General features: G+C 51.1%; 2 protein-coding genes across 11 annotated transcripts in view; both read right to left on the bottom strand.

Moving 5' to 3' along the window:
- Window positions 1-10,995: 10,995 nt before the first annotated feature.
- On the bottom strand, window positions 10,996-14,302 carry Nkx6-3 (NK6 homeobox 3). The gene is made up of 3 exons (XM_004633117.1): window positions 13,921-14,302; window positions 12,222-12,391; window positions 10,996-11,235 (listed from the first exon to the last, which is right to left on the bottom strand). The coding sequence occupies exons 1-3, from the start codon at window positions 14,300-14,302 to the stop codon at window positions 10,996-10,998; spliced, it is 792 nt and encodes a 263-aa protein (XP_004633174.1).
- Window positions 14,303-16,582: 2,280 nt separating this feature from the next.
- Window positions 16,583-26,402, bottom strand: part of Ank1 (ankyrin 1) — a 121,606-nt gene continuing 111,786 nt past the window's right edge. For 8 of the 10 annotated variants that reach the window (XM_023717272.1, XM_023717271.1, XM_023717275.1 and 5 more), the window contains 4 exons: window positions 26,013-26,096; window positions 24,945-25,085; window positions 24,588-24,722; window positions 16,583-18,669 (listed from right to left, as the gene is read on the bottom strand). In XM_023717272.1, the coding sequence (XP_023573040.1) occupies window positions 24,624-24,722; window positions 24,945-25,085; window positions 26,013-26,096 (324 nt within the window). In that variant the 3' untranslated portion in view covers window positions 16,583-18,669; window positions 24,588-24,623. The remainder of the gene's footprint in view (window positions 18,670-24,587; window positions 24,723-24,944; window positions 25,086-26,012; window positions 26,097-26,402) is intronic. The other 2 variants (XM_023717274.1, XM_023717280.1) reach the window with 1 other exon arrangement.

Below are 26,402 nucleotides of genomic sequence, written 5' to 3'. Positions count from 1 at the left end.
TCTGGCAAGATGTTCTGCTCCTGAATCAGCTGGGTGGGTCTTGCCTCTAGCCTCTTTGCAGGGAGTTCTGCTGAAGGGTTCTGTGCTGGGCCTGCAGCCTCTGTCCAATGATCTCGGTGGGAAACTCCAAAATGATACAGGGAGAAAAACTGGTCTCAGGTGGGTGACCTCCAAACCATACAAGGAACCTCCAAATGACATAGAGAAAAACAGTCTCTGGACCTGACCTGCACGAGTTTGTGTTCTCTAAAACCGAAGACGGAATTTTAGGAACAAACGGAGGTTATGAACAGAATATATTTATTGAGAGAAAGAAAGCTCCTGTCCAAGAGAGGAACAGGAGGGGGGCCCGAGCGGGTAGTTCCCCCCAATGTCTTCCCTTTTTCAGGAGTGTTCATGATGTGGAGGAGAGGAGTTTCAGAGAGGGTGATTTCAGAAAAAAACTGTGGGTTTATTTGTTTAACTCAGAACACAGAAGGAACACTTTTATGCCCAGAGATCAAAAGAGGGGCATGTGGCTTTTGATTTCTTTATGACAGATACAGGGAAAGAGCCCTGCGCTGTGCACAGCAACACAGAAATGCACGCATGCGTGCATCGCTCATTGCAGAAGGCAAGCATTCCCGGTGATGCTCGGGACTCTAGGTCACTCACCTTCAACTCTCATCCTCCTTCATGTTTCAGATCCAGTCCTTTAGGCTTCAGTACAATAATTCACAAAGCAGAGTCCATGCCTGTTTTTCTCAGTCACTATCTGCAGGTACCACAGGAGGCAGCTAAGGGGAAGGAGACAAGAGACTGCCAAAAAGGTTGAGCAGCCCCTGCCCATTTCCTGCCTTTTGTCAGGCTGGAAGGGACGCCTCCCTTTTCTCCTTTCACTCCCCCACAACCTCTCAGGATGAATTGGGTCAGCTTGCCCAAGTGTCCTCCTGTATTACCTGTGGCCACTCCAGCTGCTCTGACAGGAGGTACAACTTGGGCAAGTTGTACCTCTCGCCCTCTCTCCAGCTCCTGCCATTCCAGATCTGCTGCTGCCTCTTTGACTAACATGGCAGAAATTAGGGAGGGGTCCAGGCCCATTATTAACATCCCCAACCTCCAAAACTCCTGGTAAGCTGTGATGAACACAGTTGACCCTCCTGAAGATTCCTTAGTTTTAGCCCAGCAATTCTTGCAGGGATGGGGCAGCTGTCAGTCAAGCAGGTGCATCTCTTAACCTTCCACAGAACCATCTCTATGCCAACTTAGGCTGTCCTGTGGGTCCCACATCCCTCTGAGAGATCCTGACCTTGCCTGCAGTGAGCTTGAATTTGAACTAATTGGTAGAGCTGATTTTGAACCCCTTACAGGCCTATAATCTACTTAGAATTTGACTCCTCAGTGGTGTGGATAAAGTAGTCATTTTACAAAGAGCTATAAACTGCAGGAACTGTTGTTCCCAAAGAGCTCTAGAGACCAGCAGCTGACAAAGATCAGCAAGAGAGAACAGTGGCCAATGGAACTGACTGATGGCATCTGCACGAGCCAGTGGCACCAGGGCCCAGAGCTACAGCACTAAGGGCTGAAGTTTCATTAGTAATAAAATCTTGGAGTCCATAGTAGAGCTGCACCTTACCAATTTGCGATTTCTATGAGAATTGTGCAAAGGAACCATCAGTTCTTTTAAACCATGAAAGGACACTTCTTCGAGGGTTGAAGTACCATAAATCAAATAAAGTGGACCGAAGAACTGAGAAACCTGTCCAGAAAAATCCATTTTCAACAGGAAAAGAAAAAAAATGCTCTCCCTGAACAACAAACAAAGCTCAATATCCTGATGTACACATACCAAGCCATGCCACAGATATTGTTGGGATTTGCTTGTTTGATTTCTGCTACTGTGTGATCTGCATTGCTAGTGTTTCTGTTTGGGTGATTCGTGATTGTCACTCCTTGGATTGTGTACTTGTCTGGGAAAATATTGGTCATAAGGCTTATCTAGTGTGCTACCCGTTGTTGTGGTCTAGTCTGTTGTTACTGTCTTTCGTGTGATTCTGCCTCATGCTGCTATCTTTCTTAGCGCATTGAGGATGTATGTACAAAGCCTTTCCTTTTTGTTTTTAGTTGCTGCAGCTCTCTTATCTTAGATAGTAGCCAAAAGGGCAGGGAGTCCATGAGTTACTGGTATTCAATCCCTCTGTCTCACAAAAGTCCTGCCAAGCACAGAAGCCACAGAGAGTATTCCAAAGGGCTTAAGGATGCCTTTGCACTAACTGGGATTAAGCTAATAATATTGGTTTAAAGAAAAAAAAGGATTGTCATCTTCTCTAACAGCCTCAGTATATAAGTTGGGAGACCAAGAATGCTGGACAGAAAATGGGTCTCTGGGGCCAGGGAGATGGCTCAGTAGAATAAGCGCTTCCCTGGCAAGCACAAGGGCCTGAGTTCAATCCCCAGTTCCGCCAAAAAAAAAAAAAAAAAAAAAAAAAAAAAAAAAAAAAAAGAATTATAATACCATTCTCCAGCTAGATTTGTTCTGCCATAGGGAAGAGAAATTCTTTATATCCAGGGATTTGTGAAGCTATACTAGGAACCTGGACTTGGGAACTCTTGTCAGGCTTGTGTGGCAGTGGCTTCTAAAACCTCTAGGCCCCACAACCTGGCATGGACATCCTAACAACCCCTACCTCCAACTGTACCTCACTGGTAGACAGAGCTCCCCCAGTCCCCATTTGGACCCTGAAGCAGTTGACATGCATCCACCTTCTCTGTCACTGAGCCAACTGAGAGTACCTTCCCCTCAACCTCTTCTCCCTCATCCCAGGCAGAGGCCTCTTCTTTCCTACCCTGCTACTCCCCACCCCATTAGTATCATTTCCAGTGGTACTGAGATCAGGAAACAAACTAGCATCCCACCCTATTCAGGGGATCTGGTCTCATTAGGAAGCGTCAGATGGAAATAGAGGAGCTAGCAAACTGTATGTTCCTGTTTCAGTGACAGACATGGATTAGTGTGATGAGAGACTTAGTAGATTTTCTGAGAATCCCAATAAATTTAGGGATGAATCTGAATATTGTTCTAATTTAGGGTATGTGTGTGACTACAGTATTTACCTGTTGCTCCACTTCTGATGTCAAAGAAAAGGCTGCAGGAGTAGCCCATGGACCAACAGCGAACCCTGCAGACCACAATGTTAAGAGGCCTGTGGAGTTCGGGGTCCCCCACACAGAGCCTAAGTGGGATTCTGAAACCCCATCCATAGTGAACGGAGCATTTTGTGCCTTGTATTCCAGAACAAATGGGAAGACATCTGGGTAAGCCTGTCCTTGATGAGAGTGTCAAAGAGGTAATGCAAGAAAGGGAGGAGAAGCTTGCATTTTTCAATCACCTGTTGGAAGTCTTCTGCAGTATAACTAACACTGAATCAGAGTCAACAGAAGGGAGGCCCCTAATGGCCATACGTTTTTCAAATGAAGTCTGCCAAGATATCAGAGGAAGTTGCCTAAGCTTGAGGCTGGACCCTAATCCCTCCTCTGTCAACCTTGGCTGGTAGAGTCCTTCAAAGTTTATTATAAGAGGGACCGGGCAGAATAGGCAAGAAGAGATCAGAGAAAAAGAAACAGCTCTGTGCTGCTTTAATTCAGCCACCTTCTCAGGGTGACTTGCAAGGCTCTCGAAGTTTACTCAGTGAGGGTCTGGGGTAGGAGAAAGCAGTGTGTGTGCTATCCAAAGATTCACTGGGAAGGAAGTGTCCACCCTGGCTAGGAATTGTCAACTGGACAATGACTCACTTTCTGCATGTGCATGAGGGTAAGGCAATGCCTGGACTGCAGAGGGCCAATCAGAAGGTATCACCTCACCGTGGAGGAGCCTTGGGTAGCCACTGTGCGGCAGGCAAAGAACAGGAAGCTCCATCCACCATAGAAACTCTGCCTGGGAAGAAGGCTTGTTCACTTAGCTTGTGCACTAAGGGGGTCACTATGTTCTGTAACCTTCACTCTGAGCCTCTCATACTTGCAGTCCAGCAAGCATGGCAGTGGAAGAGGCCCAGAGGCACTTTAGGGCCTTTCTGAGAATGGTTAGCATCTGGAGGTAGGAGTTTGCCTGATAGGGATTCTTTTTTTTTTTTTTTTTTAATAATTTTATTAAGAAACAAATAGCAATGAGACAGTTTCAAATCTGATTAGTAGGACAGTTTCAATAATTAATGCATTGCATATTGTTGTCTTAGTGGTTATTTATTGTACAAGATGCAGACATAATATCCTGTTTACAAATACTATTAGAACAAATCTTTCTATTCATTAAATTAAGAGAATATAGCTTTATATTTATCCTATTTTTAATGTATTTTAGTACAGGGTCTACAGGGTCTCACTACATAGATTGAACTTGTAGTTTCCTGCTTTCAGCCTCCCAAGCATTGGGATTACAGGTGTGCACCACCACACCCAGTTTCAATCATCTTCTCAGTATGCCCCAGAGGCAGGGCTGGCACAGCATGCCAGGGATCAAACCCTATCCACTGCACTCTACCTAAGCAGGTGTTTTAGTTCACTGAGCTATCTGGATATCCCTCTCTTTTTAATTTTTTATCATTTTTGATCAACTTTGCATATTTATATCTGTTAATCTGAACAGCTAATTTGAAGACAATATGCAATATAACAATCATTGATGAATTCCTATCATATTGCTTAGTGAAATTCTGTATCATTTCTAATGTTTTTTCTATTACTATTTTTATTTTCTTAAAAAAAATAAAAGATAATAGTAACTAGAAGACCATTAGAAAAAGAAGAATCACTGTCATTGATGCAAATCTTATACTCCTATATTTGACTAAAACAATAGTGCACAATTACCTGAGACATTCTATGTATTTCAGGGAAAGAATTTTTTAACTTAATAAAGTTTTCTTTCTCCTAGAATGTGTTTTGTCTCTGAATCCATGTGGAGAATTTCTATCTGGCCTTATCAAAATAATGTAGCACTTAGGAGCAAAGATGCAGCCCAGCAGCCCTGCACTGGAGGCCAAGATGGAAAAGACCTCCATAGCCACCATGGCCTTCCCCTTGCTGCTGTGGTACACGGGCAGGAAGGTGACCCACACGCTGCAGAACACCAGCATGCTGAACGTCAGGAACTTGGCTTCATTGAAGGTGTCTGGCAGGTTCCTGGCCAGGAAAGCCACAGTGAAGCTCACCAGGGCCAGGCAGCCCAGGTATCCCAGGACACAGTAGAAGGCAGTGAGGGAGCCCTTGTTGCATATGATGATGATGTGGCCATGCTCAGAGTGAGCATCTGTGTCAATGTGGGGTGGGTTTGTCCCCATCCAGACTCCACAGAGACTGAGTTGAATCAGGGAGCAGATGGGGATAATGTAGTTAGGCGCCCCTGATACCAGCAACTGTCTCATCCTTCTGCCTGGAGCAGTAACCATAAAGGCCAGCACCACAGTAATGGTTTTGGCCAAGACAGTGGAAACAGCAACAGTGAACACAAGTCCAAATGTGGTCTGCTGCAGGATGCACGTGGCTGCATTGGGATGGCCAATGAAGAGCAAGGAGCAGAGGAAACAGCAGGTGAGAGAGGAGCAGGGTGTAGCTGAGGGCCCTGTTGTTGGCCTTGACAACGGGAGTGTCTCAGTGCTTCACAAAGAGCCCAAGAACTGCAGTTGTGAGGACAGTGAGACTCAGGGCAGTGCCAGCCAGAGCCTTCCCCAGGGAGTCTTCATAAGCCAGAAAAGTCACAACTCTTTGGAAGCAGTGGTTTCTGTGAATGTTGGCATACTGATGATCTGGACACTTCACACACTGCTCCATATCTCCCCCACCCCTCCCGCTGAGTAGGAATTTCTGCCGACTTCTTGGAACGCCCAGATCCAGTCCTAGCCCAGGTCCTGTGATTGTGTGCAGATCTTCCTGCTGCACTGCGCCTGCGGGACCAGTCCCAGCCCAGGCACAGCATGGGCCGGACCCTCCTGATAGGGATTCTTGTGTGGCTCTTTGTCACTCTGAAGCATATAGAGTGACAGTAAGAGTCCTTATTCAAATATTAGAAGATGATCCCTGATTACTCCTCTAATTTCTTCACTGTTTAGCACAGTGGCTGTGAGATGGCCTGTCTAAGGCCATCATAGCTCCCCTGTCCTGAGCTAAGCAAAGTGCTATTTACTGTAGCTGCTACTGCCACCCCGGCAGGAAAAGCTAGCAGATTGTCCTGAGGATCCTGCATTAGGGGCAAGCTATCTGATAGGCAAAAGGTCCTCTGTGAATGACAGAGCCATCTACTGTAGTATCAGGCTCTCCTGTCTCATCTCTGAGATAAGCCACACTGTAGCCCCCACCATGGGAAATACTCAAATTGTAAAGTGTGGGGAACTATTTGGGATTGCTTTTGTTCCTGAGTTTAAAAATTCTTGTTAACATTCATGTGTTATTCTGTATATAGGGAGATTGGGCTTTATTTTGATGAGAAAGTTATAGGAAAGCATAAAATGTTATTCCGTTGGAGGAAAAGTGATTTTTTGTCTAGGCTACAATTTTGTGAGATTGCTTCAGAGTGTAGATTTAGGGAAAGAAATGTATAAGATGTAAGAAAAGATGGACATAAAGAGATAACGTTTTGGGATAAGAAAAAACTTTGTGTGATGAGATTTTGCTCTCAAAACCAGAAGGTTTAACTAAGTTGCAGAAAGTTTGCAAGGAATAAAGCTCATAGATTGTGTAGATATAATGCAGTTGGCTTAACTTACATCAAAAGAGGCATCTTAGAGAACGTTTGGAAGATTTTTGGCTACAATCATGGATCAACCTCTGCAACAGCATCCCCCAGCTCTGAAAGGCAGATAGATGTACCTGAGTATTCCCTCTGAGTATCCTCATAACACCTTCTGTCAGGTACTCTGTGGTTTTATCCTGAATTTCATCTCTTGATGGAGTTAGAAGTCAGCTCTCCTTGTCGTCATCACTTCAACTACTCATCACAGTACTGCTTTTACGTCAATGCACAGCACTTCTGTGCTCATCCATGGGCCCAAGGGTGGGTTTTAGATCTCTGAGCAGACCACTCCTCTGCTGTAGGCAGAGGATGCCATCGGGCTGTCCCAGTGCTGCAGGGAGTCTGTGTTCAAGGATCCTGGCCCCTGTGCCCTCACAGAGGTATCTGTCTCTCCGCGATGGTCTTGTGAGGCCCTGTGGTAGCCTGGTGGCATTCCCTTCCGGCTTTGTGGTAGATGATTAGCTCTGTAGCTTGAACAGCTTCTTAGATGGCTATGCCAAGGTGGCTGTGGACCTCTAGGGGGGCACTAGGCCATCATGTTGGATGTGTGTGGTGCATTGCCTGCCTGGGTCCACAGTTGCCCCCTGTACTGACTGGGTCTCTATGGTCCTCTGGTGAGAAGTCAGTAAGGAGCGCAGCACATTGAAGGGAAGCAGTGGCACTGCAGGGACACACTGGGTGTCCAAGGACCAGGATTATTTGCTCTACAAAATGAATATTGGTGGTCAAAACTGTTAAAGATAGCAGCCATCTCCATACCACAGCACTGGTACATGAATCATAGTCATGTTTTTCATCTGTAGTGGATACAAAAATCCTAGGTATAAGTATAAGCAACATAGCCTCAAAAGTGCTTTGGGTCCCTAGTCTTTGCTGTCAACTTTCAGTAGCCTCATGGCTGAACTGATGTATTTTAAGGTCCTGGACTGATCTCTGCTTTCCTGTCCTGAGCTAAGCAAACTGGTGCTTGCTGCCAGTGCTGGCTGCATGAGTGCGCTCCTCCCACAGCCAATGGGAGTTTCCAGCTCTTCCATTGGCAAAGGCTTTGTATGGGCGGAACTTACTCTTTTGTGTATCCTCACTGCAGTTTACATCTTTATAGCTATCTTATTAACGTTACTGTAGGTTTCAAACAACTGTTATTTAATAAGTCCACTTTCTGTAATGCCTTTGTATGTGTGAATCTGAGCCACCCAAATGGCTCTTCCCTTTGCTGCCACTTTTGGTTTATAGACTTGACTGTGCCTTGTCATTTGGGTGAAGCAATGAAGTAATGATGACAAGAAAATCTGGCACCTCACTTGTCAAGAGATGCAAGTGGCTTCTGTAAGGCCCACGGGGTAACCCTCTCACGAAAACCCTACAGGCTTCATGTTTGTGCACAAGTGGCACAACTCCAAGACAGCCTTTTGACACCAGAAATCTTGTCTCCTGAGCAGCATGAACTCCCCACTGAAATAATAGAGAAAAGCACTAGACCATCAGCGACTCCTCAGAGCCAGTATCAGTATGGGCAGCAGCCAGATTCCTTCACCAAAGGTGCTGGGAGTGTCTTATCTTGTTTTCGAGAAGACTGGGAAACCAGTTGGACTACCTAGGGGGACTGGACTCTGCCCAGGTGGGAAGGTGCTGATTGACAGGCTGAGGTGTGGGATCTGAGAGGGTCTGGCCGTGCTTCTCTCACTGCCAGGAGAGGGTCCTGGTGAGCTGAATGGGAGCTACACTGTCACACTGCCATCATCCAAGTCTAGCATTGGCAGGATTAAAGGCATTTCCGACCATGAGCTTGGTGCCTTTCTTTCACAAGAGAAGGATCAGCCCTAGGTATCTGACTCCTGCCATCCTATAAGAGGTGCACATCACATGCCCACAAGGTTCAATGTGATGTCTTAGGCATTTTCTGTACACATTTTACAGAGCTGAAAGTGGTATCCCTTGAACAATGTGGCTCATACTGTACCTGTGCAAGTTTTCTATGCTCACTGGTGCAGGCTCCCATTGGTCAGGACTAAATCTCCTCCCGTCAAAATATAGGTAAAATCCTTCCCTGCTGCCATCGATCAGGACTTGAAGTGCAGGCTTGTTCCCAAGCAAAGCATTGCTTGTGGTGAAAGGTGAGTGAATACTGCACATCGCTCCCTGTGTGCAGCTGTGCAAGCAGCTTCCTCCATTCAGGTGATGTTGAACCTGAATTAGGTGCATGTCCTCTCCAGAGGTCAGTCTGTTGTGTACAGCTGTGGCTCTCAGGAATCTCTCCTGTGTGACCTGGGCTGAGTTCTTGTGAATTCTGCTCACTGCCCACCCACTATATCACTGAAGAGTGCACCTCCAGACAGCCTGGTGAGTAGCACGTTCCTCACTGGTGCTCAGAGTTGTCCCTCCTGCTCTGGCTGGGCACAAAGAGATGAAGAGTATTCCATCCCTATGTGCAGGTCCTCAGAAGGAGGAGGGTCACCTCCAGAGCTGGAGGGTCTTGGAACAGTGCAGGTTAAAGGCTGAAAGTAGTCTGTATCCTCCTGTCCCATCTTTTGGGCTCATGCAAAGGAGGTGGTCCCTCTGCTAAGAGGCTCCTGCTGTTCCCCATTGGGCTGCCCCACAGACTGGGCACTCCTGCCCTGGAAGCCTGCGAGAGGGGATACAGTTTGCATGCAGTCACAGGGTCAGCCTGTTTCCACCTTCTGAGCACTTGGTGTGTGCACAGATTCCTCTATCTGAAGGCTCCCAAGAGTGGATAGCCTAAAAGGGCACTCCCAGGGTGGAAACAAGAGGCCTCAGAAACTTCCCTGGAAGGGCCTCTTCCTACTTTTGTGACTTGATTTAGGAACTTCTCAGCCTCCTAACATCAAGTCATCTATGTCGCTCCGTGATTCAATTACTTTCAAAAGCCCTACTTATGTGTGAGGCTCTTGGGGGACAATTAGATCTAAACCACAATACCCATGTCCTGAAAAGAACACAGATCTCTTAGGTTTCTATTGGGGTTACTGGAGACAGCTCAGGCATTCCACCTGGGAAAAGTTAGTGGGTGTCCAAGTTGTGTTAGTGCCTCCACTCCCACCCCCACCCCAGCCTTCTTCTCAGTGCAAGAGAGTCCTACAGATAATTTTCCCCTAGGTCAGAAATTCCTGGATGTCAGGGACACCTTAAATTTATCTCAGCTTTCTGGAACAATGCTAGCACATACCAGGGAGATGGAGATTGGCCTGACAGCTGCAGCTGGACTGATTGTCCTGGGAACTGGACACCATCTGCCTCTCAGCTGGCACATCTGGGCACCTCTGGCCCATGCTGTGGCCTATTCCATCCACAGAAATGCAGGAGCCACAGCAAGATTTCTGGGACTTTTATTTGTACTTACTGTGTTTTTAAAGTTAGTGAGGATGGATTTGTGGCCCCTTTGGGGTACACTTCTGTGTGGCCAGCCCCACTCGCCTCTCCCAGCCCACCCCTCCCACCTTCCAGTATCTCATGTCACCTGAGGTGCAGAAGACAGCCTATGCTGGTGCCTTCCCGTGGCTGCGGCTTCAGGTCCAGGCCAAAGGTGACCCCAGGAAAGGAAGGGGACCAGTCTGTCTGGGGCCTCCCTGCCACTCTCTCTTTGTCCAGGTGCTCTAGCAGGAGAAACTGGAGGTCTAGGCCCCTCCCAGCCCCTCTTAGCCTCCCCTGCAGGGTGCTCTTCTGTTCCAGGCCTTGCTGTCCTTGGGCACACAGGGTGCCCTGTGGCTTTCAAGCAGGATGTCGCTCTAGGATTCTCTCTGCCTTTCTCAGTGCACTGTGCAGTCACCCTTTTCCAGCCCTTCGGGATAAGGTGGGCAGAAAGTGGAAGACCCTTGAAGCTCAGGGTTTTGCCGGTCAGGGTTGGACCCATGTGCCTGCAGCAGCTGGTTTTCTGCAGCCTGGGTTATGGGATGGACTAGGCCTGCGCAGAGACCTGAGGGACGTTCCTGAACAGCAGCTCTATCTCTGCATCTCTGGCCCCTACCCTGTCTCCCAGCCCCCAGACAGCAGCCCCCACCCGGGTTCTCAGCTGTGGGTTGGGGCGCACTGTCAGCCTCCCGGCGGCAGAGCAGTCACCCTCACCTCCCGTGCTGTGGGTTTGTGGGTCTCCTTGCCCGGGAAGCATGTGCACAGTCACCCTGTCCTCCATTCCTCTCCTCCCCTGGATCCCAGCCTCTCAGCCACCAGGCTTGCAGGAAGGGAGAGCGGCGGATGGGATGGGACTGGATGGAGACTCATGAGCTGTGCGTGCCCAGGCTGAGCACGGAGAAGGCGGCGCGGTGCTTGCGGAGCAGCAGCCGGATCTTCTCGTCGTCAGAATCGGGGTCCAGGGGTTTGTTGTACTCGTCGTCCTCAGTCTCCGAGGGGGCGTGGTCCCCGCCTGTGCCTGCAGCTCCCGGGGCCCGTGGAGTGGAGGAGGAGGGCTCCAGGGCACTCTTCTTACGCCATTTGGTCCTGCGGTTCTGGAACCACACCTGGGGCAAGAGGGCTGTGTCACCAAGCACAGTACACCGTTGGAGGACTCCTGGCCCCTGCTCTGGCTTATGTGGGGAGCAGGATGGCAAAGGGCACATCGTTGGGGCAGTACAACCCTTTTGGCTTGGCTGCCACCATTTGCTGCAGACCTTTGAGTGGGAGACAGTGAAAGACCCGGGGTGGCAGGGTGGGAAGGCTTAGGCTGGGTGCTGCTACACAGCAGTGGGTGGGTTGAAGTCCTTGGTGCCAGGGATGAAGCTCTGGGACAGTGCTTGACTAGCATGCAAGAGGCCCTGCTTTCCACTCCCAGCATTGACACAAATAAAATTAAAATAATGAAATAACCATCTCTCTTCTTTTAGGTTCATAGCCCCTCACTGAGCTTCCTGAATAATCTCCTAATAACTTGCACATTGTTTGAGAAAGCTTAAGCCTGCACGTACCTACAGAGACAGAAAAATGGGCGAGGGTTGTAATGTTTCCCCCGCTTCTGTTCATCAGCCTTCATACCCAAAGGAATCTGGGAGAATAACTGGTCCCAGAGGCTGGTGAGTTGGACAAAGCCCAGACCTGGGTCCCAGCCTCCCTGGATCCATCCAGAAACCTGCCATCCCAGCCCTGGGTTGGAAGTCCTGGTGGCTTCCGGCCTCCTTCAGTGATGTCTATGGGACAGTCTAGTGTCAAGTAAAAAGAACTTATCTACCCTCCCAACCTCCATGGGACCACCCCGCCACTTACCTCTGATGCCCATCCCACCACCCTTCAGGTAGGAGTGGAGGGAGACATCATCATCATTTTAAAAATTGGTAAGCAAGGGGACCGATTTCTTTTGCTGGCAGCTGCAGGGATTCCTGGTCAGAGTACTGGAGGTGAGGAAAGCACCAGGTTGTCATCCCACAGCTGGAGGAGCTGGGAGTGGCCTCTGTGTGGCCTGTCTGACAGGGGCTTCTCTGCAAGGCAGATACCTCCTCTTGAATAGACTCACCTTGACCTGTGACTCGGTCATGCCGAGTGAGTATGCCAGCCTCGCCCTCTCGGGGCCAGCCAGGTACTTGGTCTGCTCAAAGGTTTTTTCCAGGGCAAAGATCTGGTGCCCAGTGAAGGTGGGCCGGGTGTGCTTCTTCTTGTGGACGCCTTCACTCAGGTGGTCTGGGGCTGGTGGGCAGGAGGGAAGTGGGTTAGCAGAGGAGTGGAGCACCAAGCACCGCCTCTGGGATGCCAGTCCTGTCCTGCCTCTGTCACAGGGCACAGCTAATAGTGTGGCCATGACCTCTGCTGTGGAGACAACAGGGCTCCAAAAGGGCAGCTATCCCAGCCTTCAGCTACTTAGGTTTATGCCTCTCTAATGTTCTCACTGTTCAATGCTGCTGCCCTCCCCAGGGACAATAGAAGCTTCCTCTCTGTTGCAAGACACCAAGACAAGGCTGGCCCTTCATACCACCAAAACCAGGATTGGCACCTTCTGTGCACAACCATTGCCCAGGAGCCTGAACGCCTCCCTACTTCCTCCATCCTAGACCTCAGTTTCCTACATTTCTTGGAAAACAAGAATAAGCCACCAGTGCCGGGGCCTACTTCCCTGTTGCACGGCCAGGATGACACGGGGCACCTGATCCAAACCCCAGCCAGAGCAACCTGTTCATGAAGGAGCTGGGGACTCAGGGCACAGAGGAAGCAGAATCCCTACTTGTCTGGCAACCCACATCCCTTCTCCTCTTGTGACTGATGGGGAGACTGAGGTCATAAAGAGGAAGAAGCCTTCAGAGAGGTCATCATCTTCAGGCCTTACCCCTTGATTCATTTACCTCTTAGTCATCAGTGATTGTGTGTGTGTGTGTGTGTGTGTGTGTGTGTGTGTGTGTGTGTTCAGCATTGAAGAAGAGAGGGTAAAGAGGGCGTGGAGCTGTGGCAAGTTGAAAATGAGATAATGGGAAGACAGCTAGAGGTTTAAAGCATCCTCCAAACAGGCTGTAAAATAGGTTCCAGTGTGTAGGACATTGTTTCCGGAGTTGGCTTCAGGCCCCTATTGCAGGGGGAGCTCTTGTCCTTGCCAGATCTGGGAACAGTTTTGGTGGCACAGGGATAGTTCTGGAAGCCATTATCACTCTGCCATCCTCCCAGGTGGGCCTTGCCTGCCAGTGCATGCTCCTGCCCTCCTGTACTCCCCGACTGGCCCTGGGACCCCTGGACCAGTTCTCTGGAGCCCGGGCTTGGGGTGAGTGGAAGGATAGTTTCCCAAGCCTTGCTTGCTCAGCTGCTTGGCTCCTCCTGTTGTTATCATCCCCAGGGAGAGAGAGGGTAGAAAGAGGGCTTTTTTCTCTCAGGCATGACCTTGGTGGGCTCCAGGTCCCTGATACCAGGTGTGAGTAGGCTCTCTGGGAAGGTGACACTATGGCAACTGTCACCTTTGGAGGTGGCATGGGCTCTGGGCATTGCACGGAGAGGCTGAAGCTGGACGCTACATGGTGTGGGTGGGCTATGTGGTCTTCTTAGGTCCCCTGGAGAATTCTGGGGTGGGTCAGGTGGGCTGAGGCAATAGTCAGACATCTGTACCAGGCACGGCTGGGTGAAACGCAAGAGGGTAGGGTTCCACTTGCACCCGTGTCCAAGCTGGGCAGTTAGACAGTCTAGGGGAGGCAGCCCTCTCAACATAAAAGGGCTGGGAGGGCTTGCCTGGTACTCACCATCGCCGCACTGCCGCCCGCCGCGCCAGTCCTGGCCTGTGTCTGCCCAGCAGTTCCGGGTCCGTGTTGGGTACTCGTTCCCAGACTTGGGAAAATTCCCCATCTGGGTACCATAGTAGACCCCCTGGGAGCTGAGGCCACTGAAACTGGCCACGTGGGGGTAGCTGGAAAGGAGGCTGCTGTTCGGCGTGGCCACAGGCCTGCTCAGGATGTCCGTGATCCCATGGGGGGTCCCAGCAGCCAGCTGGGGGCCAAGCGCCGGAGGACTGAGCTTGTAGAAGGAGTTCTGCATGGAGTACTGGCACACAGGAGCCTTCATCTCTGAGAACTGGGCCAGCGGGGTGTTGTTCAGCAAGAAGGCCCCCTGTAGGTTGGACTCCATGATCTCCAGGTCAGACAGCGGGAAGCAAGAAGCTCAAATCCAGGCCTCTACAGCCTGAGAGCCCAGGCTCCGGCTCCAGGTGTCATGGCAGGTTTGGAGTCAGAAGCCGCCTGAGCCTTTGAGTGCACCCACAGCACCCGGTCCGGGCACCCTTGCCAGTGTCTCCTAGGCAGGTGCCACAGGCTGAGGGCAGGCCTCCGCAGCACTCGCTCCTTCGTTCCTGCCTGCCCTGGCCTGGCCAGGGTGCTCTCCGAGCTTAGTGCAGTGCTCCCCTCTGCCTCTGAGTCTGGGGACCCTCCATGAGAAGTTGAAGTTCAGAGAAGGGACATTTCCCTGATAAAGATATGGCCTATTAGAATACGCAGCAGAGACTGGCTGAGCTGGGCAAGCCGCGTCGCCATTGGTCGGAACCCACACGGGCTTCACATTGGCTTTTCCTAGACAAATTGCACTTTGAAAGATTGACTGTAAAATCAGCAGTGTGTGTGTGTGTGTGTGTGTGTGTGTGTGTGTGTGTGTGTAAGAAGCAGAGAAAGAAAAGGGAATGCACTCTGGAAGCTCTGTTCATTGCCAGAGGCCCCTAAGAGAAAATGGGTGTCGGAGATCCCTGGAGGCTCCTTCGTAGCTGTTCCCTGAGGTGAGGTCAGGCTCAGGGGTCCCTGTCCTGAGCTTCCGAGCTCTCTCTCTCTGCATGGTTGAAGCCTGAACTTGTTTCCCTCCCTGCTCAGTGCCTGGATGAGGTAAGTGGGGGTACTTGGTGATGCCTGCTTGTGGGGGCCTGAGAACTTGGGTGGGGGCCTGCTGGGCAGACTGAATCAGAGCAGGCAAGGAGGGCAGCTCTGGTGAGGGTGCATCTTCCTACTCACTGGCACTCAGAGTTGTCCCCTCTGTCATGGGCCAGCCTTCCCTAACTCATTTGGCTGAAATTGCTTCTGTATCTGGGTCTCTGCTGGGGCCATGGCCATGTGCTGTCTGGCTTGGTGTCCGGTGTGAAATCTCTGATGCTGGGCTGTCCCTGCCTCTGTCGCAGAGCCATGCTGCTGGGTGCTTGATTGGGGCTGCTGCATGGGACAGGAGTGAATATCAAAGCCCCACAGGTTGCTGTTCTTCACTGAATTTTTATAGCATACATGGCACTACTGGGGAGATTTCATATTTTACAATCAGGGAAACAGATACAGGGGAATTAACCTGCTTTATAGGTACTGGTATAATTTCTGTCTTGTGCCAGCATTCTTTCCTAAAGATGTTCTCTAAAAATAAAAGCAGGTATGTCCATTGCCTAAATATATACAATAACAAGAAAAATATTTTGCAACGGCCCTGACTCTGTCTGATAACCTCAGAGCTGTCCTGACCTGGCCATGGGTTCTTCAGGAACCTTGACAGCCCTGGTATTGGCTTTGGCAGTGGGGGATTAGAGGCCCTGCCCATCTTGGCCCAGAGTCACAGGAGCCCCTTCTTCCACACAGCTCTGAGCCCTCCTTCTGTGGCACAGGTGATTTAGGTAACTCAAGGAAGTCTTCCAAGAAGTGTGCAAATGACATTTTAATTTTTAAATTAAAGCCAAGAAAACTTTTCTTGTGTGTCTAACTCAGCTTCCTGCCAGTTGCTCTGGGAACTTAGCTGATTCCTAGCGCTCCCCAACCCTAGTAGTGGGGTTGCAGAAGTGCATTTGGATAACAGGGATGCAATGGGTGATCCCTGACAGGGGCTTACTGGTCCTAGAAGCTGGCTCTGGGGCCCTTGGAACTGTTACTTGGGCACTCCCTAAAGACAGGAACTTCTCAGGAAGAAAATCATGAAATATGTATGATTCATGTCAACACTGACAAAACTGCATCTGGGAATCCCAGCAAATCAAGGGGAAGACTTCAGTGGCCACTTAATACAGTATTTCTTTTTCTTTTCTTTTTTTTTTTTTTTTTTTGTGGAACCAGGGATTGAACTCAGACCCTTGCGCTTACCAGGGAAAGGCTTATTCTACTGAGCCATTTCCAGCAGCTGGAGAAATAAGCCAGCAGGTGTTAGGGACAAGGCTGGCTGCTCTTTGTGGCCAGGTTGGTTTCCAGACGGCCAGCGCACCGAGTGGAAGGAGCCAGGGCTCCCCTGCGGGAGAGCTGGGTTCCCGGTATGCAGTGTGGAACCGCCCTCCAACTCCACAATTGAGGGGTAATCCAAGCTTGGGGAGGAGCCCTGGGCTGTCCGTACCCTAACCCATGCTTCACTCCTGCGCGGCACCTCGCACCCCGCACCCATGCCAGGAAAGAGAGACCGCCATGCCATGAGTCGGTTTCTTTATTAATGTGACATTTGTTCAGCTGGTGTAGGGACAATGGTCTATACATCAGAGTGGGAGGGGCGGGTGCTCTCTCAGCAACAGAGCACATGGGAGGGTCCAGAAACGATTCGTTTTTCATAACAATTAAAAAATCAAGGTCATTTCAAAACTTCTAAAAAGCGTCTAATGTGCAGACTGCAGCATTCTCTAGGCGTCGAGTGGAGATCCCAAAGTCCTCCCCTACGCAGCTCCTACTAGTAGCGGTGCGCAGCCAAGCCGCCCAGGGCCGGGCCGGCGGGCCAAGCAGCCAAGCCAGACGGAGCAGGAGCCAAAGCGGGGCTGGGCCGCGGGGGCGCAGGTGGGCCGCGGCCCGGGAGAGAAAGGTGCAGGCTCTGCCCGTCGTCCGGCCTCTGCCATCTCGGCCTGCGAGGCACCGCTGTTCCCGACGCCGCGTTGCGGCCGGGTCTGGGCGTCCAGCGTCCGCACGCTCGGGCTGTGCACTGCGCAGAGGAAGCCTGCGAGGCTGGGCCGCTGGTACAGCCCGCCCGTGCGGGACTAGCCGGCACTTCCTCTCCCGGGCGCCCTTCTTCCTCCCTCTCTCCCTCCCTCCCGTAAAGCAGAAGCTGGCCCCGCCCGGAGGCCGGGAACGCCCCTGGCCCGGAGGCGCGGCCCGGAAGCGCGAGCTGGGCTCCGGGCGGGCGCGGAGGTGTCTGTGCTACTTGGAAGGTTTGAGGGTGTCCCGAGGACGCCCCGGAGCGGCCTGGAGGAAGGTGCCGGCCCGCGGAACGCGAGAAAAGCCTGCAGGCCCCCTCCAGGCAGGCAGGTGGGCCGCTTTGTGCTGATTCGGGCCCTCGCTGGAGGCGCCGGGGCGTTAAGGCTCATCCCGGGGCTCCTGCCCTTGCACCAGGCCACTGTCCTCCCCGCCGGGCCAAGGGCTGAGCCCGGCCCACCCACCGCCCCAGCCTGCGGGCTGCCTGGACTTCGAGCACCAAGTTGGCTCCGGGAGAGATGGGGGCTGGTGGCTACATTCACTAGCCCTGTCCTGCTCTTTCACTGAAAGACAGCCTGTAGCTCGTCTCCCGCAGGCCGGAGAAGTCCGGAGCGAGCTGTTAGTGCTTCATACGTACTGCTAAGTGTTTCTAGTGGTTTGCATAGTATTTATTGTTTTTCATATACACAAGGCTGATTACTGTACAGTTTACACTTTGGACACGGACTATGATAGAAGTGCTTGAAGATCTAGAAAACCTCTTCTCTATGGTCATGCTGGTGCGGTCCGGGCAGCCACCGGCCCTTCTCCCGCTGACCTTTGCGCTCTGCTGGCCAGCTCCTGAGCCCTCAGCTAAGCCTGGGGTCCTCGCCTCTGATCTTTAAACTCCTAAGGCAAGGGACCCCAATACAAGCACAGGGCAATGATTTTCCATTGGAAGATGATTAATACTGAGACTGGCAGACAGAACGTAAAAAACATCCTAGCTCATCCACAGGAGAGTCCACACAGCTTCAGAGGCCACAGTGAACTCAGCATGTGGCTGCTGGAGGGGCGAGTGACTGTCCTGCGTGTCCTAGTGTGGGGCTGTCCCCTGGGGTGGAGGAGTGGCACGCAGAATGGAGGTGAGTAGGGTGGACACAGGATTGACGTGCTAACCTGATTTCATGCCTAGTTTGTTTTTCCTTCCAGGAAGCCCACATAGATTTTTTTTTTTTACAGATGAAAATTGAAAAAATGTACCCTGTACGAAGTCAAAAATCAAAACAATTTAAAAAAACCCCAAACCATCCCCAGCCGAGAAAGAGCCCTTTGCATCTGCACGCTCTCCCTTGTGTGTGTCCCCTCCCCTTCTCCTCTCCCTTCTGGCAGCAGACAGATCCGGAGTCCCGGAGTCGCTGGGGCAGGATTGCAGACTGTAGGTCATGCAGTCTACAGCCAGTCGTTCATGCGGTAGGAGACTAAAGGAGCCCTCACAGAGGTCATGCTGGGAGCCTAGAGGAACATGGGCAGCGCTCTGTTGCCCTCGGGTCCAGCGCTCCTCCTGTGTGCATGGCAGAGTGTATGGAGTCAGGGGTTGGGTGTCGAGGTGTGATCCTGGGGGACACAAAGAAAGAATTATTTAGGATTTAAAGGTGCAACTCCTAGCAAAAACCCCAAATGTGGAGTTTGGTGCTGACTGTTCAGTCAGGGCCCCCAGGCAGGAGCTGCACGGAAGGGTGCTCTGCTGCACTATCAGACCTTCCCCAACTCCTGACCTTCCATCCCTGCTCCCTGTGCAGAGGCCACCACCCCAGAAGCCTGAGTAGGTTTAGTGAGAGTACTGCATGCTGCACCCAAGAACAGGCAGAAGGCCACTGGACCCTGCTTATAGGAATGAGCCATTCCATGAACCCAGGCTGGCTCTGAGAAAGATGCCAGGCCAGGCAACGCGACCTTTACATGCTCATTCCACTTTGGCCACCAAAGATTCAGGTCTGTTGTGCTCCTGTCCTGGGGATCCAGAGATGGAGCACATAGGACTGGCCTCCAGAGCTCAGGCCTCTGGAGGAGGATTCTCTGGAGAAATGGGCGAATTCTTGGATATGGCAGGTCCAAGGCTAAGATTGACAGCAGAGCCCTCTTCTATCCCTGGGGCCTCATCCTCTCAGCTGGTGAAAAAAATCATGTTTTCAAAACCAGGATCTCAAGATTCTATCTGCTAGGACCTACCCAAGAAGAATGGAAGACTAGGAGAAAGGTGTCCACAGCCTTTGGGTAGGGTAGAAAGTGATACAGAAAGGCAGCAGGTCATTCAGAGGGAGGAGAGCTGTCCCAGACCTGGAGATGTCTTGGTAATGCAGGATGTGACCAAGAAGATCATGAACAGAGAGCTTCAAAGAGTGAGGGATGCTTTTCCTAAAGGCAGGCAGCTCTGCTGCTTTGGTCTGATGGGCTGTCACCTTGAGGGGCCACCTTCTGAACCGGGAGCCCTCTCTCTCTGCTTGAGGGCTCCATTTTCCCTTGGAAGGCTGTGACCCATTCTGCTCCCTTCAGAGTCCTGCCCGGCCCTCAGGGCACCCCTTCCTCAGCTATCCCTGGCTGCCACCACTTTTTGTTGAGACTGCACAGTGTGTGATGGTCCAGAGCAGGAGCTCTCAAGCTAGACTGCCTAAGTTCAAATCCTGCTTCTGCCAGTACTTGCTGCTTGACCATGGTCAAGCTGCTTACCTGCTCTGGGACTCAGTTTCCTCCCTGTGAAATGAGGGTGGTAGTAGAACCACCTGCATTAGACCACTGTGATGTTTGGAAGACCTGTCAGATCTGTGATGTGTTTAGGACCGTGGACATTCTCGGCAAGTGAACTATTACTGGGCTGTCTAGAAATGCTACTATTCTGATTCTCTTTCCTTTTTAGCACTGGTGCCGGCATTATTTCCCTGGCTGGACTGTAGGGCCGGGAAATAACAGATACTGCATTGCTCATGCCAGGGGTAAGCATGTCCTCAGGTAAGGGGCTTAATGAACCCTGCAGTTTACAAAAGACTGACTCTCTCTCTCTCTCTCTCTCTCTCTCTCTCTCTCTCTCTCTCTCTCTCATATTTTTGAGACAGGATCTCGCTATGTGGTTCAGCTGGTCTTGAACTCACTCTGTAGCCCCCAGTTGGTCTTGAACTTACAAGGATCCCCTGCCTCAGCCTCCTTAGCACAGGGATTACAGGTGAGTGCCACCATGCCCAGCTAAGACCCACCCACTTTCAAGTGGGGAAAGACAAGTCCTCAAGGTTATTGTGGTAAACTGCCCATTTTGTAAAAAAGAGGATGACTGGGGTGGTTGGAGGAGGCCTGCAGCACAGGGGTGGGATGCAGAGCCACACCTCCAGCTCATCCAGGCCTTCTGCCTGCCACGTGGCCTTGCCTGGACCCTGCTTTCAGAAAGGACTCATCCTTTCAAATCTCAGAAAACCACCTCTTCCACTCCAGGGTTGGGTGCCAGTCCTTTCTCTATGGTGATCCCTGTTCCCGCAGTGTGCCATCTCTCCTCCAGCCCTCACTGCTGATGTCTTCATGGTACTAGGGTGAAGGTGGACACTAGTTCCACACAGAACAGAATGTGCATGCTCCATGGCCCACCCATAGAGACTACTGCTGAATTTTAAACTTATCCAGATATTCTGTTGTCAGAGCTAATGTAAGTCTTACAGCCACACTGAAAGGAAAGTGAGCCTTAAAAAGGAAAACAAAGATGGCAGCATGCTCGATGAAGATAGCCTGCCCAAGTTGCCAGGAACCCAGGGTCCTGCAGCATCTCTGCCCCCCACTGCAACACAGGGACATCCACACAGTAACACTGGGCACAGGGCAGAACCTTCTGCCTCTGCTGCCTGCTCCAAATCATGGCACCTCACTCAACAGCAGTTTCCGGCTTATTAAATCAACCTCCCAGAAAGCATTGTAACCATCAGGCCTGGATGCAAAAGCCTCCCTGAAGCAGGGAGTGGCGGGGGAGTCCATTGGGTCCTCCCAGGATGGTATGCCCTGCCCCTACAGGAACTGCAAGCCATTGTTCATCCCAGTTCCCTTTTGGACATGAAACCTACAACTGTGCCACCTTGCTTTGGGAGATTTGGGAAGGAAAATCAAATGAGTCCTAATAATTCAATTTTCAATATGCATAAAAAGTGCCTGAGCAAAGCAATGCAGAATCTTTGAGTTTCAGAATTTTAATGCAGGGGGCCAGCCAAATAGCTCAGTGGATTAAAGCTCCTGCAAGCAGAAACAAGGGCCAGGGTTCAATCCCTGGGCCTGCCATGTTGGCCCTGCCTCCAGGGTGTGCTGAGATAGCAATTGAGACTGGGTGTGGTGGTGCACACCTATAATCCCAGCTCTTGGGAGGCTGTAAACAGGTGGGCCACTATGAGTCCAATCTAGTAGTGAGACTCTGAACACCCTGTAGACCCTTTCCTAAAATACAAATAAATAAGTAAAATAAAATAAAATAAATAAAGAATTTTAATGCAGGGTGACTCAGGCAGGACCACAGTTTTCTCTTCCTGGTGCTGCAAAGGTGTCCAGGGTCTCATACATGCAAGGCAAGCCATCCACCACTGTGCTACACCCCCACCCAGAAATCCATACTTCAACAAGCTTCTCCCATGACTGTCACACAGGGATGTGGATGGCACTCCGTGGAACTTGACAGCTTGTAAAGCCCTTTCACAAATATAAACTTATCGATCCCTATAACCATCCTGCAAGGAAAATATTGGCATTATTGCTACTTTGTAGATAAAAGACCTGAGGCTGGGAAGGTCGATCGACTTGCCCTGGATGCCACTGTAGATAAAGCCTGCCATTGATTGAGAATGGACCGTGTGTGTTCTTATTTTCTCTTTACCGCAGTGTTCTCAGTTGCCCATAAACTTATTAGTATTACTATTATTTTTGATGCTGGTGATGGAATCCAGGGCTTCATACATAGTAAGTATGCACTCTACCACTGAGCTCCATCCCTGTGAGCTTTTTCTTATAGTGTAACGGACATTGGGAAGGCACTGTTTCATCTTCCCTTGGGGAATATGATGCTCAAGGATATTAGATGACCTGTTAAAGGTTACATGATCTGGAAATAGGAGGAACCTGGCCTTGAATCTTGACTCCTAAGTCCGAGCTTTCATTGTCTGACATAAATACAGTTGGTTTCATTATCCGTAACAGTCCTGTTGCTCAAGGTGTGTGGGCACTGAATTAGTGAACACTGAACCATTGCTCTTATGCAAAATACAAGTTTAGGTTCCTGTGAACCTCAGTCCCAATTTTGTCACCTGTGAGTGCACAAACTTTTCTACATGTTTACTATGCATGTTTAATGTGCACGTTTAATGTACACATGTTTAATGTACATGGTTGATTCATCAACACTGTCCTCACACAAGCAACATCGTAACTCACCCACCAGGGACACACAGTTCCTCTTGGAAGGGGCCCTGCAGCCTCTGTTTGCACCCACAAACACTGGATAGCCCTTCAGCACTACCTGGGATCATTCTCAGTGGAGAGATCACCAAGAGAAAACATGGAAAAGTGCAAAACATCATTCACCGTAGACACGACAGGGACACTTGTCCCTGTCACGAGGGCTGAAGTTTCGCAGGTTGCTGCCTTGCTCGGCCTCACTAGGACATGCCCACTGGGCAGCTGGAAGCCTTTGCTGCTGAGGTGTGTCTGTGAATGACCACAAAAGCATGCTGAGCAGTGGCTTTGGGTTACAATGAATTTTAGCAAGTGGGCAGAGTCGCAAATGAGAATAGAGTGACTCCATGACTGACTACACCTGCCTGCAAGCTGTGACAGGAAGCAGGAAGAATCAGAGCTGCAGCCCCTTGCTATCTTCTCTGGCCTTGGCTCTGGCAGGGAGAGCCTGGTATTTAGGCTGCCCTCGGGTCCTTTGGACGTAGGCAGGAGCCAGGCTCAGCACTGTCCCCACCACACACGTCCCTTTGCCTCTGACTGGCAGAGGGCCCAGTGCTGTCCGGAGCCAGCTTGTCCATGTCCCTGACACCCACTCAGGGCCTGGTTCCAGGTTCCCTCTGAGGCTTTCAGCCTCTTTGCAGATCATCTACAGCAAATTAACCAGATTCTGAGTTGCCTCCCTCCCCCAGCCTGGCCACTGGCTGCCTGTCAGGGACACTGGTAGAACCTTAGCTCAAGCAGAACCCAAAGTTAAAGCTGCTGCTGCTACTACAAGAAAAATGAGGCCAAAGAATGCTTTTCCTTTTGCTCTGCTTTTTACAATTATTCACACCTCTGGGTTACTTCTGGCACCAGAAGGCAGCTCTTCACAGCCTTCTGCATCAACAGCACTGGGGCCCCTGGCAGTGCTGGGGTTAACTCGGTGACCTGCTTAAGCTGCTGAGGAGTCAGATCTAATTTTATCCTCTGACTGGATCCACCAGCCTCTTTTTTTGCTCAAGTACTGAGATATGTTGGGAAGCTCCCAGTCAGCACTTCTGGTGGCTCAGGAGGAAGTGGGCCCTGCTTTTTGCAGAACGTAGAAATTCAGTGCCTCTTGCTACCCCAGAGTCAGACCCCACCCAGGGAAAGTGCCAACCTGCTCAGTACTGTGCTGGGCCATGGTGGTGCATCCTTGCTCCCTGCTGACTCCCACCCCGATGCATCCTGTACTGAGCTGCCCCGAGCGGGGCACAAGGAAGGGCCTCGGGGCAGCTCAGTACAGGATCCCTCAGGGAGGCTGGGATCAGAGCTGGCGGAAGCCCCCAGCATGGTGCTGCCCACGAGAGACCGTTGCTTCATATCATGGCACTCCCTGCCTGCCACCACCCCAGTCCTACTGCCCACACACCAACCCCGCCAACCTCAGTGACCCTCCTGATGTTCCAGAGGTGCCACCTGCCCCTGGGCCTGTCAACTTAGACCCATCCTAGAAAGCGAGGGGCAGCCTCATTCACAGAACAGCAGGGTGTGGAAGCTTGGGGCTGCTCAGCACTTCAGTTTGGGTCAAGTTCAAAGGACAGCCCAGCTCCAAGCCTTGGAGCCCTTCCTGAAATATCAGAGCCCACATTTGAGATGCTCCTATGCGGTTAGCACTCTGGCCACCAACTTCTATAGCCATACTGCTTGGCTTCCACAACTACTTAGATTATTGGAAAGATTGTTTTGCACTCAACAAACCATGGTTTGCTTCAAAACTGTACAGGGCTGAGCATGTAGCTCAGTGACAGAGTACTTGCCTACTGTGAACGAGGGTCTGGTTCTATCCCAACAACACAAAAACCAAACTAAACGAAATGGATCCAGACTGAAATACATTCATACATTCCTTGAAAAGTAGGTGGAGATGGGCCTGTCTCTGTATTCTTGATGAAGACCTGAGGTAGAATACTAGATGGGCAGTGGGACTCTGGTTGGTCATCTGCAGCATGCTGGGGACAGGAAAAGGGGCATGGGTGGGACTCATGCAGCCATGCCTTTGTCACCCAGGATCTGACATGCAGAAAGAAGAAAGCCACCATTACCTCCTGAGAGGCTACTCCAAGGAGAGAGGCTTGAGCTCACTGTTTGCCCCGTTTCAGGCTGGCCCGCTTCACTATCTGAGCCCCCTTCCTGCCCTCCAGAAGATCTGGCTGTAGGCCACTCCCTCTCAGTTCCACCTGGAGATAGCAACGGGAAAGAAAGCAGCACAGGTCATGAAGAGAAAGGAGAGAAAAACAGAGAAGAAAAGGGAGATGGACAGCTGGTGGAACGCTGTTCCCAAGGAGGAAGGTGACAGATGGAGACCAAGTACAGACCCAGCTGGCTGGAGGCACAGGCACAGGTGAGCACTCTGGATTCACTGCAAGAGTAGCCTCCAGAAACCATAGCCCCCTTGGTACCTTGTCGAGTTTTGTAATGAAATCAGGGTCGGTTTCCAGCACACTAGTGTCCTCCAGGGGGCCCCCAACAATCACCTCCTCATATTCCTGGGTGTCATCGGCACCAGACGAGGGGATCTGCTGAACAACTTTGCGGATAATCTAGAAAGAGAAGGAAAGGGGAAGGAAGTGGTCAAGCCACCCAGGAAGAGAAGGGCAAGAGCACGTTCCTAGGAGTGAGAGATGGAGGGGTAAGCCCTGCCCAAGAAGCCCAGAAAGGGATTGCTTTCCGCTGCCATCACCATATGGGAAAATGCGTGCTGGGCCAGGTTGGAGGACCTGGGGTCTGCGGAGGGCTCTCATGCATCCACTTGCTGTTCAAGGTCCGAGCAGCCCACAGCATTTCCCTCTGTCGCTGTGGCCACAGGCCGTTGCCCAATGCCACATGCAGGGGTGTTTCTTTTTCATCTACAAGAATTCCATTTTACCCACCCAGCTTTCCTTCATTCACACTAACATTCAACACCCTTTTCATCTGCCATGTGCTTAGAAGTGGGACATGAAGATGACAAGAGACACAGCCCCTGCCCACACAGAAAGAGGGTAGTGTGATGCCCTCTTCCTCCAGTGTGAGTACTCTGCTCACCCCCTGTGGCCCCAGGTAGCATGGGGCTGACCCCTGCCAGGCAAAATCGTTTCTCCAGTTCAGGGAGTATCCATGTCCTTATCAGAGGTTGCCTGGGCGGCCAAGAACGGGCACATTATTCTCCTAACAGCTGTTTTCAGGTCCAGGCACCATGAAACTAGGTTTCAGGTAGTTCCTGGGGGCTGTTATTCTGGAGCAAGGCACAAGCATTAAGGTCAGGTCAGACGAGGAAGCCCTGGGGCACACCTGTGTGATCTCAGAAGGCTGCAGTGCCGAGACCATTTCTGCTGAGCTGTGGAGGTCCTGGCCATGGCAGAGGAGGGACCACAGAGCTCCCTCCTATTAGGGCCACTGTGAAACCCTGCCTCAAGCTGAGTCTCAGTACCTTTTATGGTGCAGCCCCCACCTGCGTGTCTCCAACTCAGACTACTCTTTGCACCCACCTTCTTGGTGACAAAGTTGCCCTGTTCATCTGTGAATTGTTTCTCTATCACTTGCTCCCCTGGAATATTATGAAGCTCGTTCCCCTGGTATTGGAGAAAGGAGAAAAGAATCCAAGGTTGGCAAATGGGAATAAGAGCAGAGGAGGAGGAAATAAAAGAGCAGTGGTAGCGACAGACACATACAAGAAAGTCCTTCCAGCACCTCCAGGCAGGAAATCATGCTCAGCACTGACACAGGCACTCAGGGGCTCCCAGAGTGTGGGCGGTGCTTGGTGCTCGCTGGGAAAGCTGGAGACAGCATAGCCCTGGGCTCTCAGGAGCCTCTTAGACTTGACCCTTATGATGCCCTGGAGCAATGCCCCAGAGAAAGCACAACAGGGCTGAGACAGT

Source organism: Octodon degus, unplaced genomic scaffold, assembly GCF_000260255.1.
Source record: "Octodon degus isolate 3935 unplaced genomic scaffold, OctDeg1.0 scaffold00051, whole genome shotgun sequence".
NCBI classification, from domain to species: domain Eukaryota; kingdom Metazoa; phylum Chordata; class Mammalia; order Rodentia; family Octodontidae; genus Octodon; species Octodon degus.
This window is presented reverse-complemented; position numbering and strand designations above follow the sequence as displayed.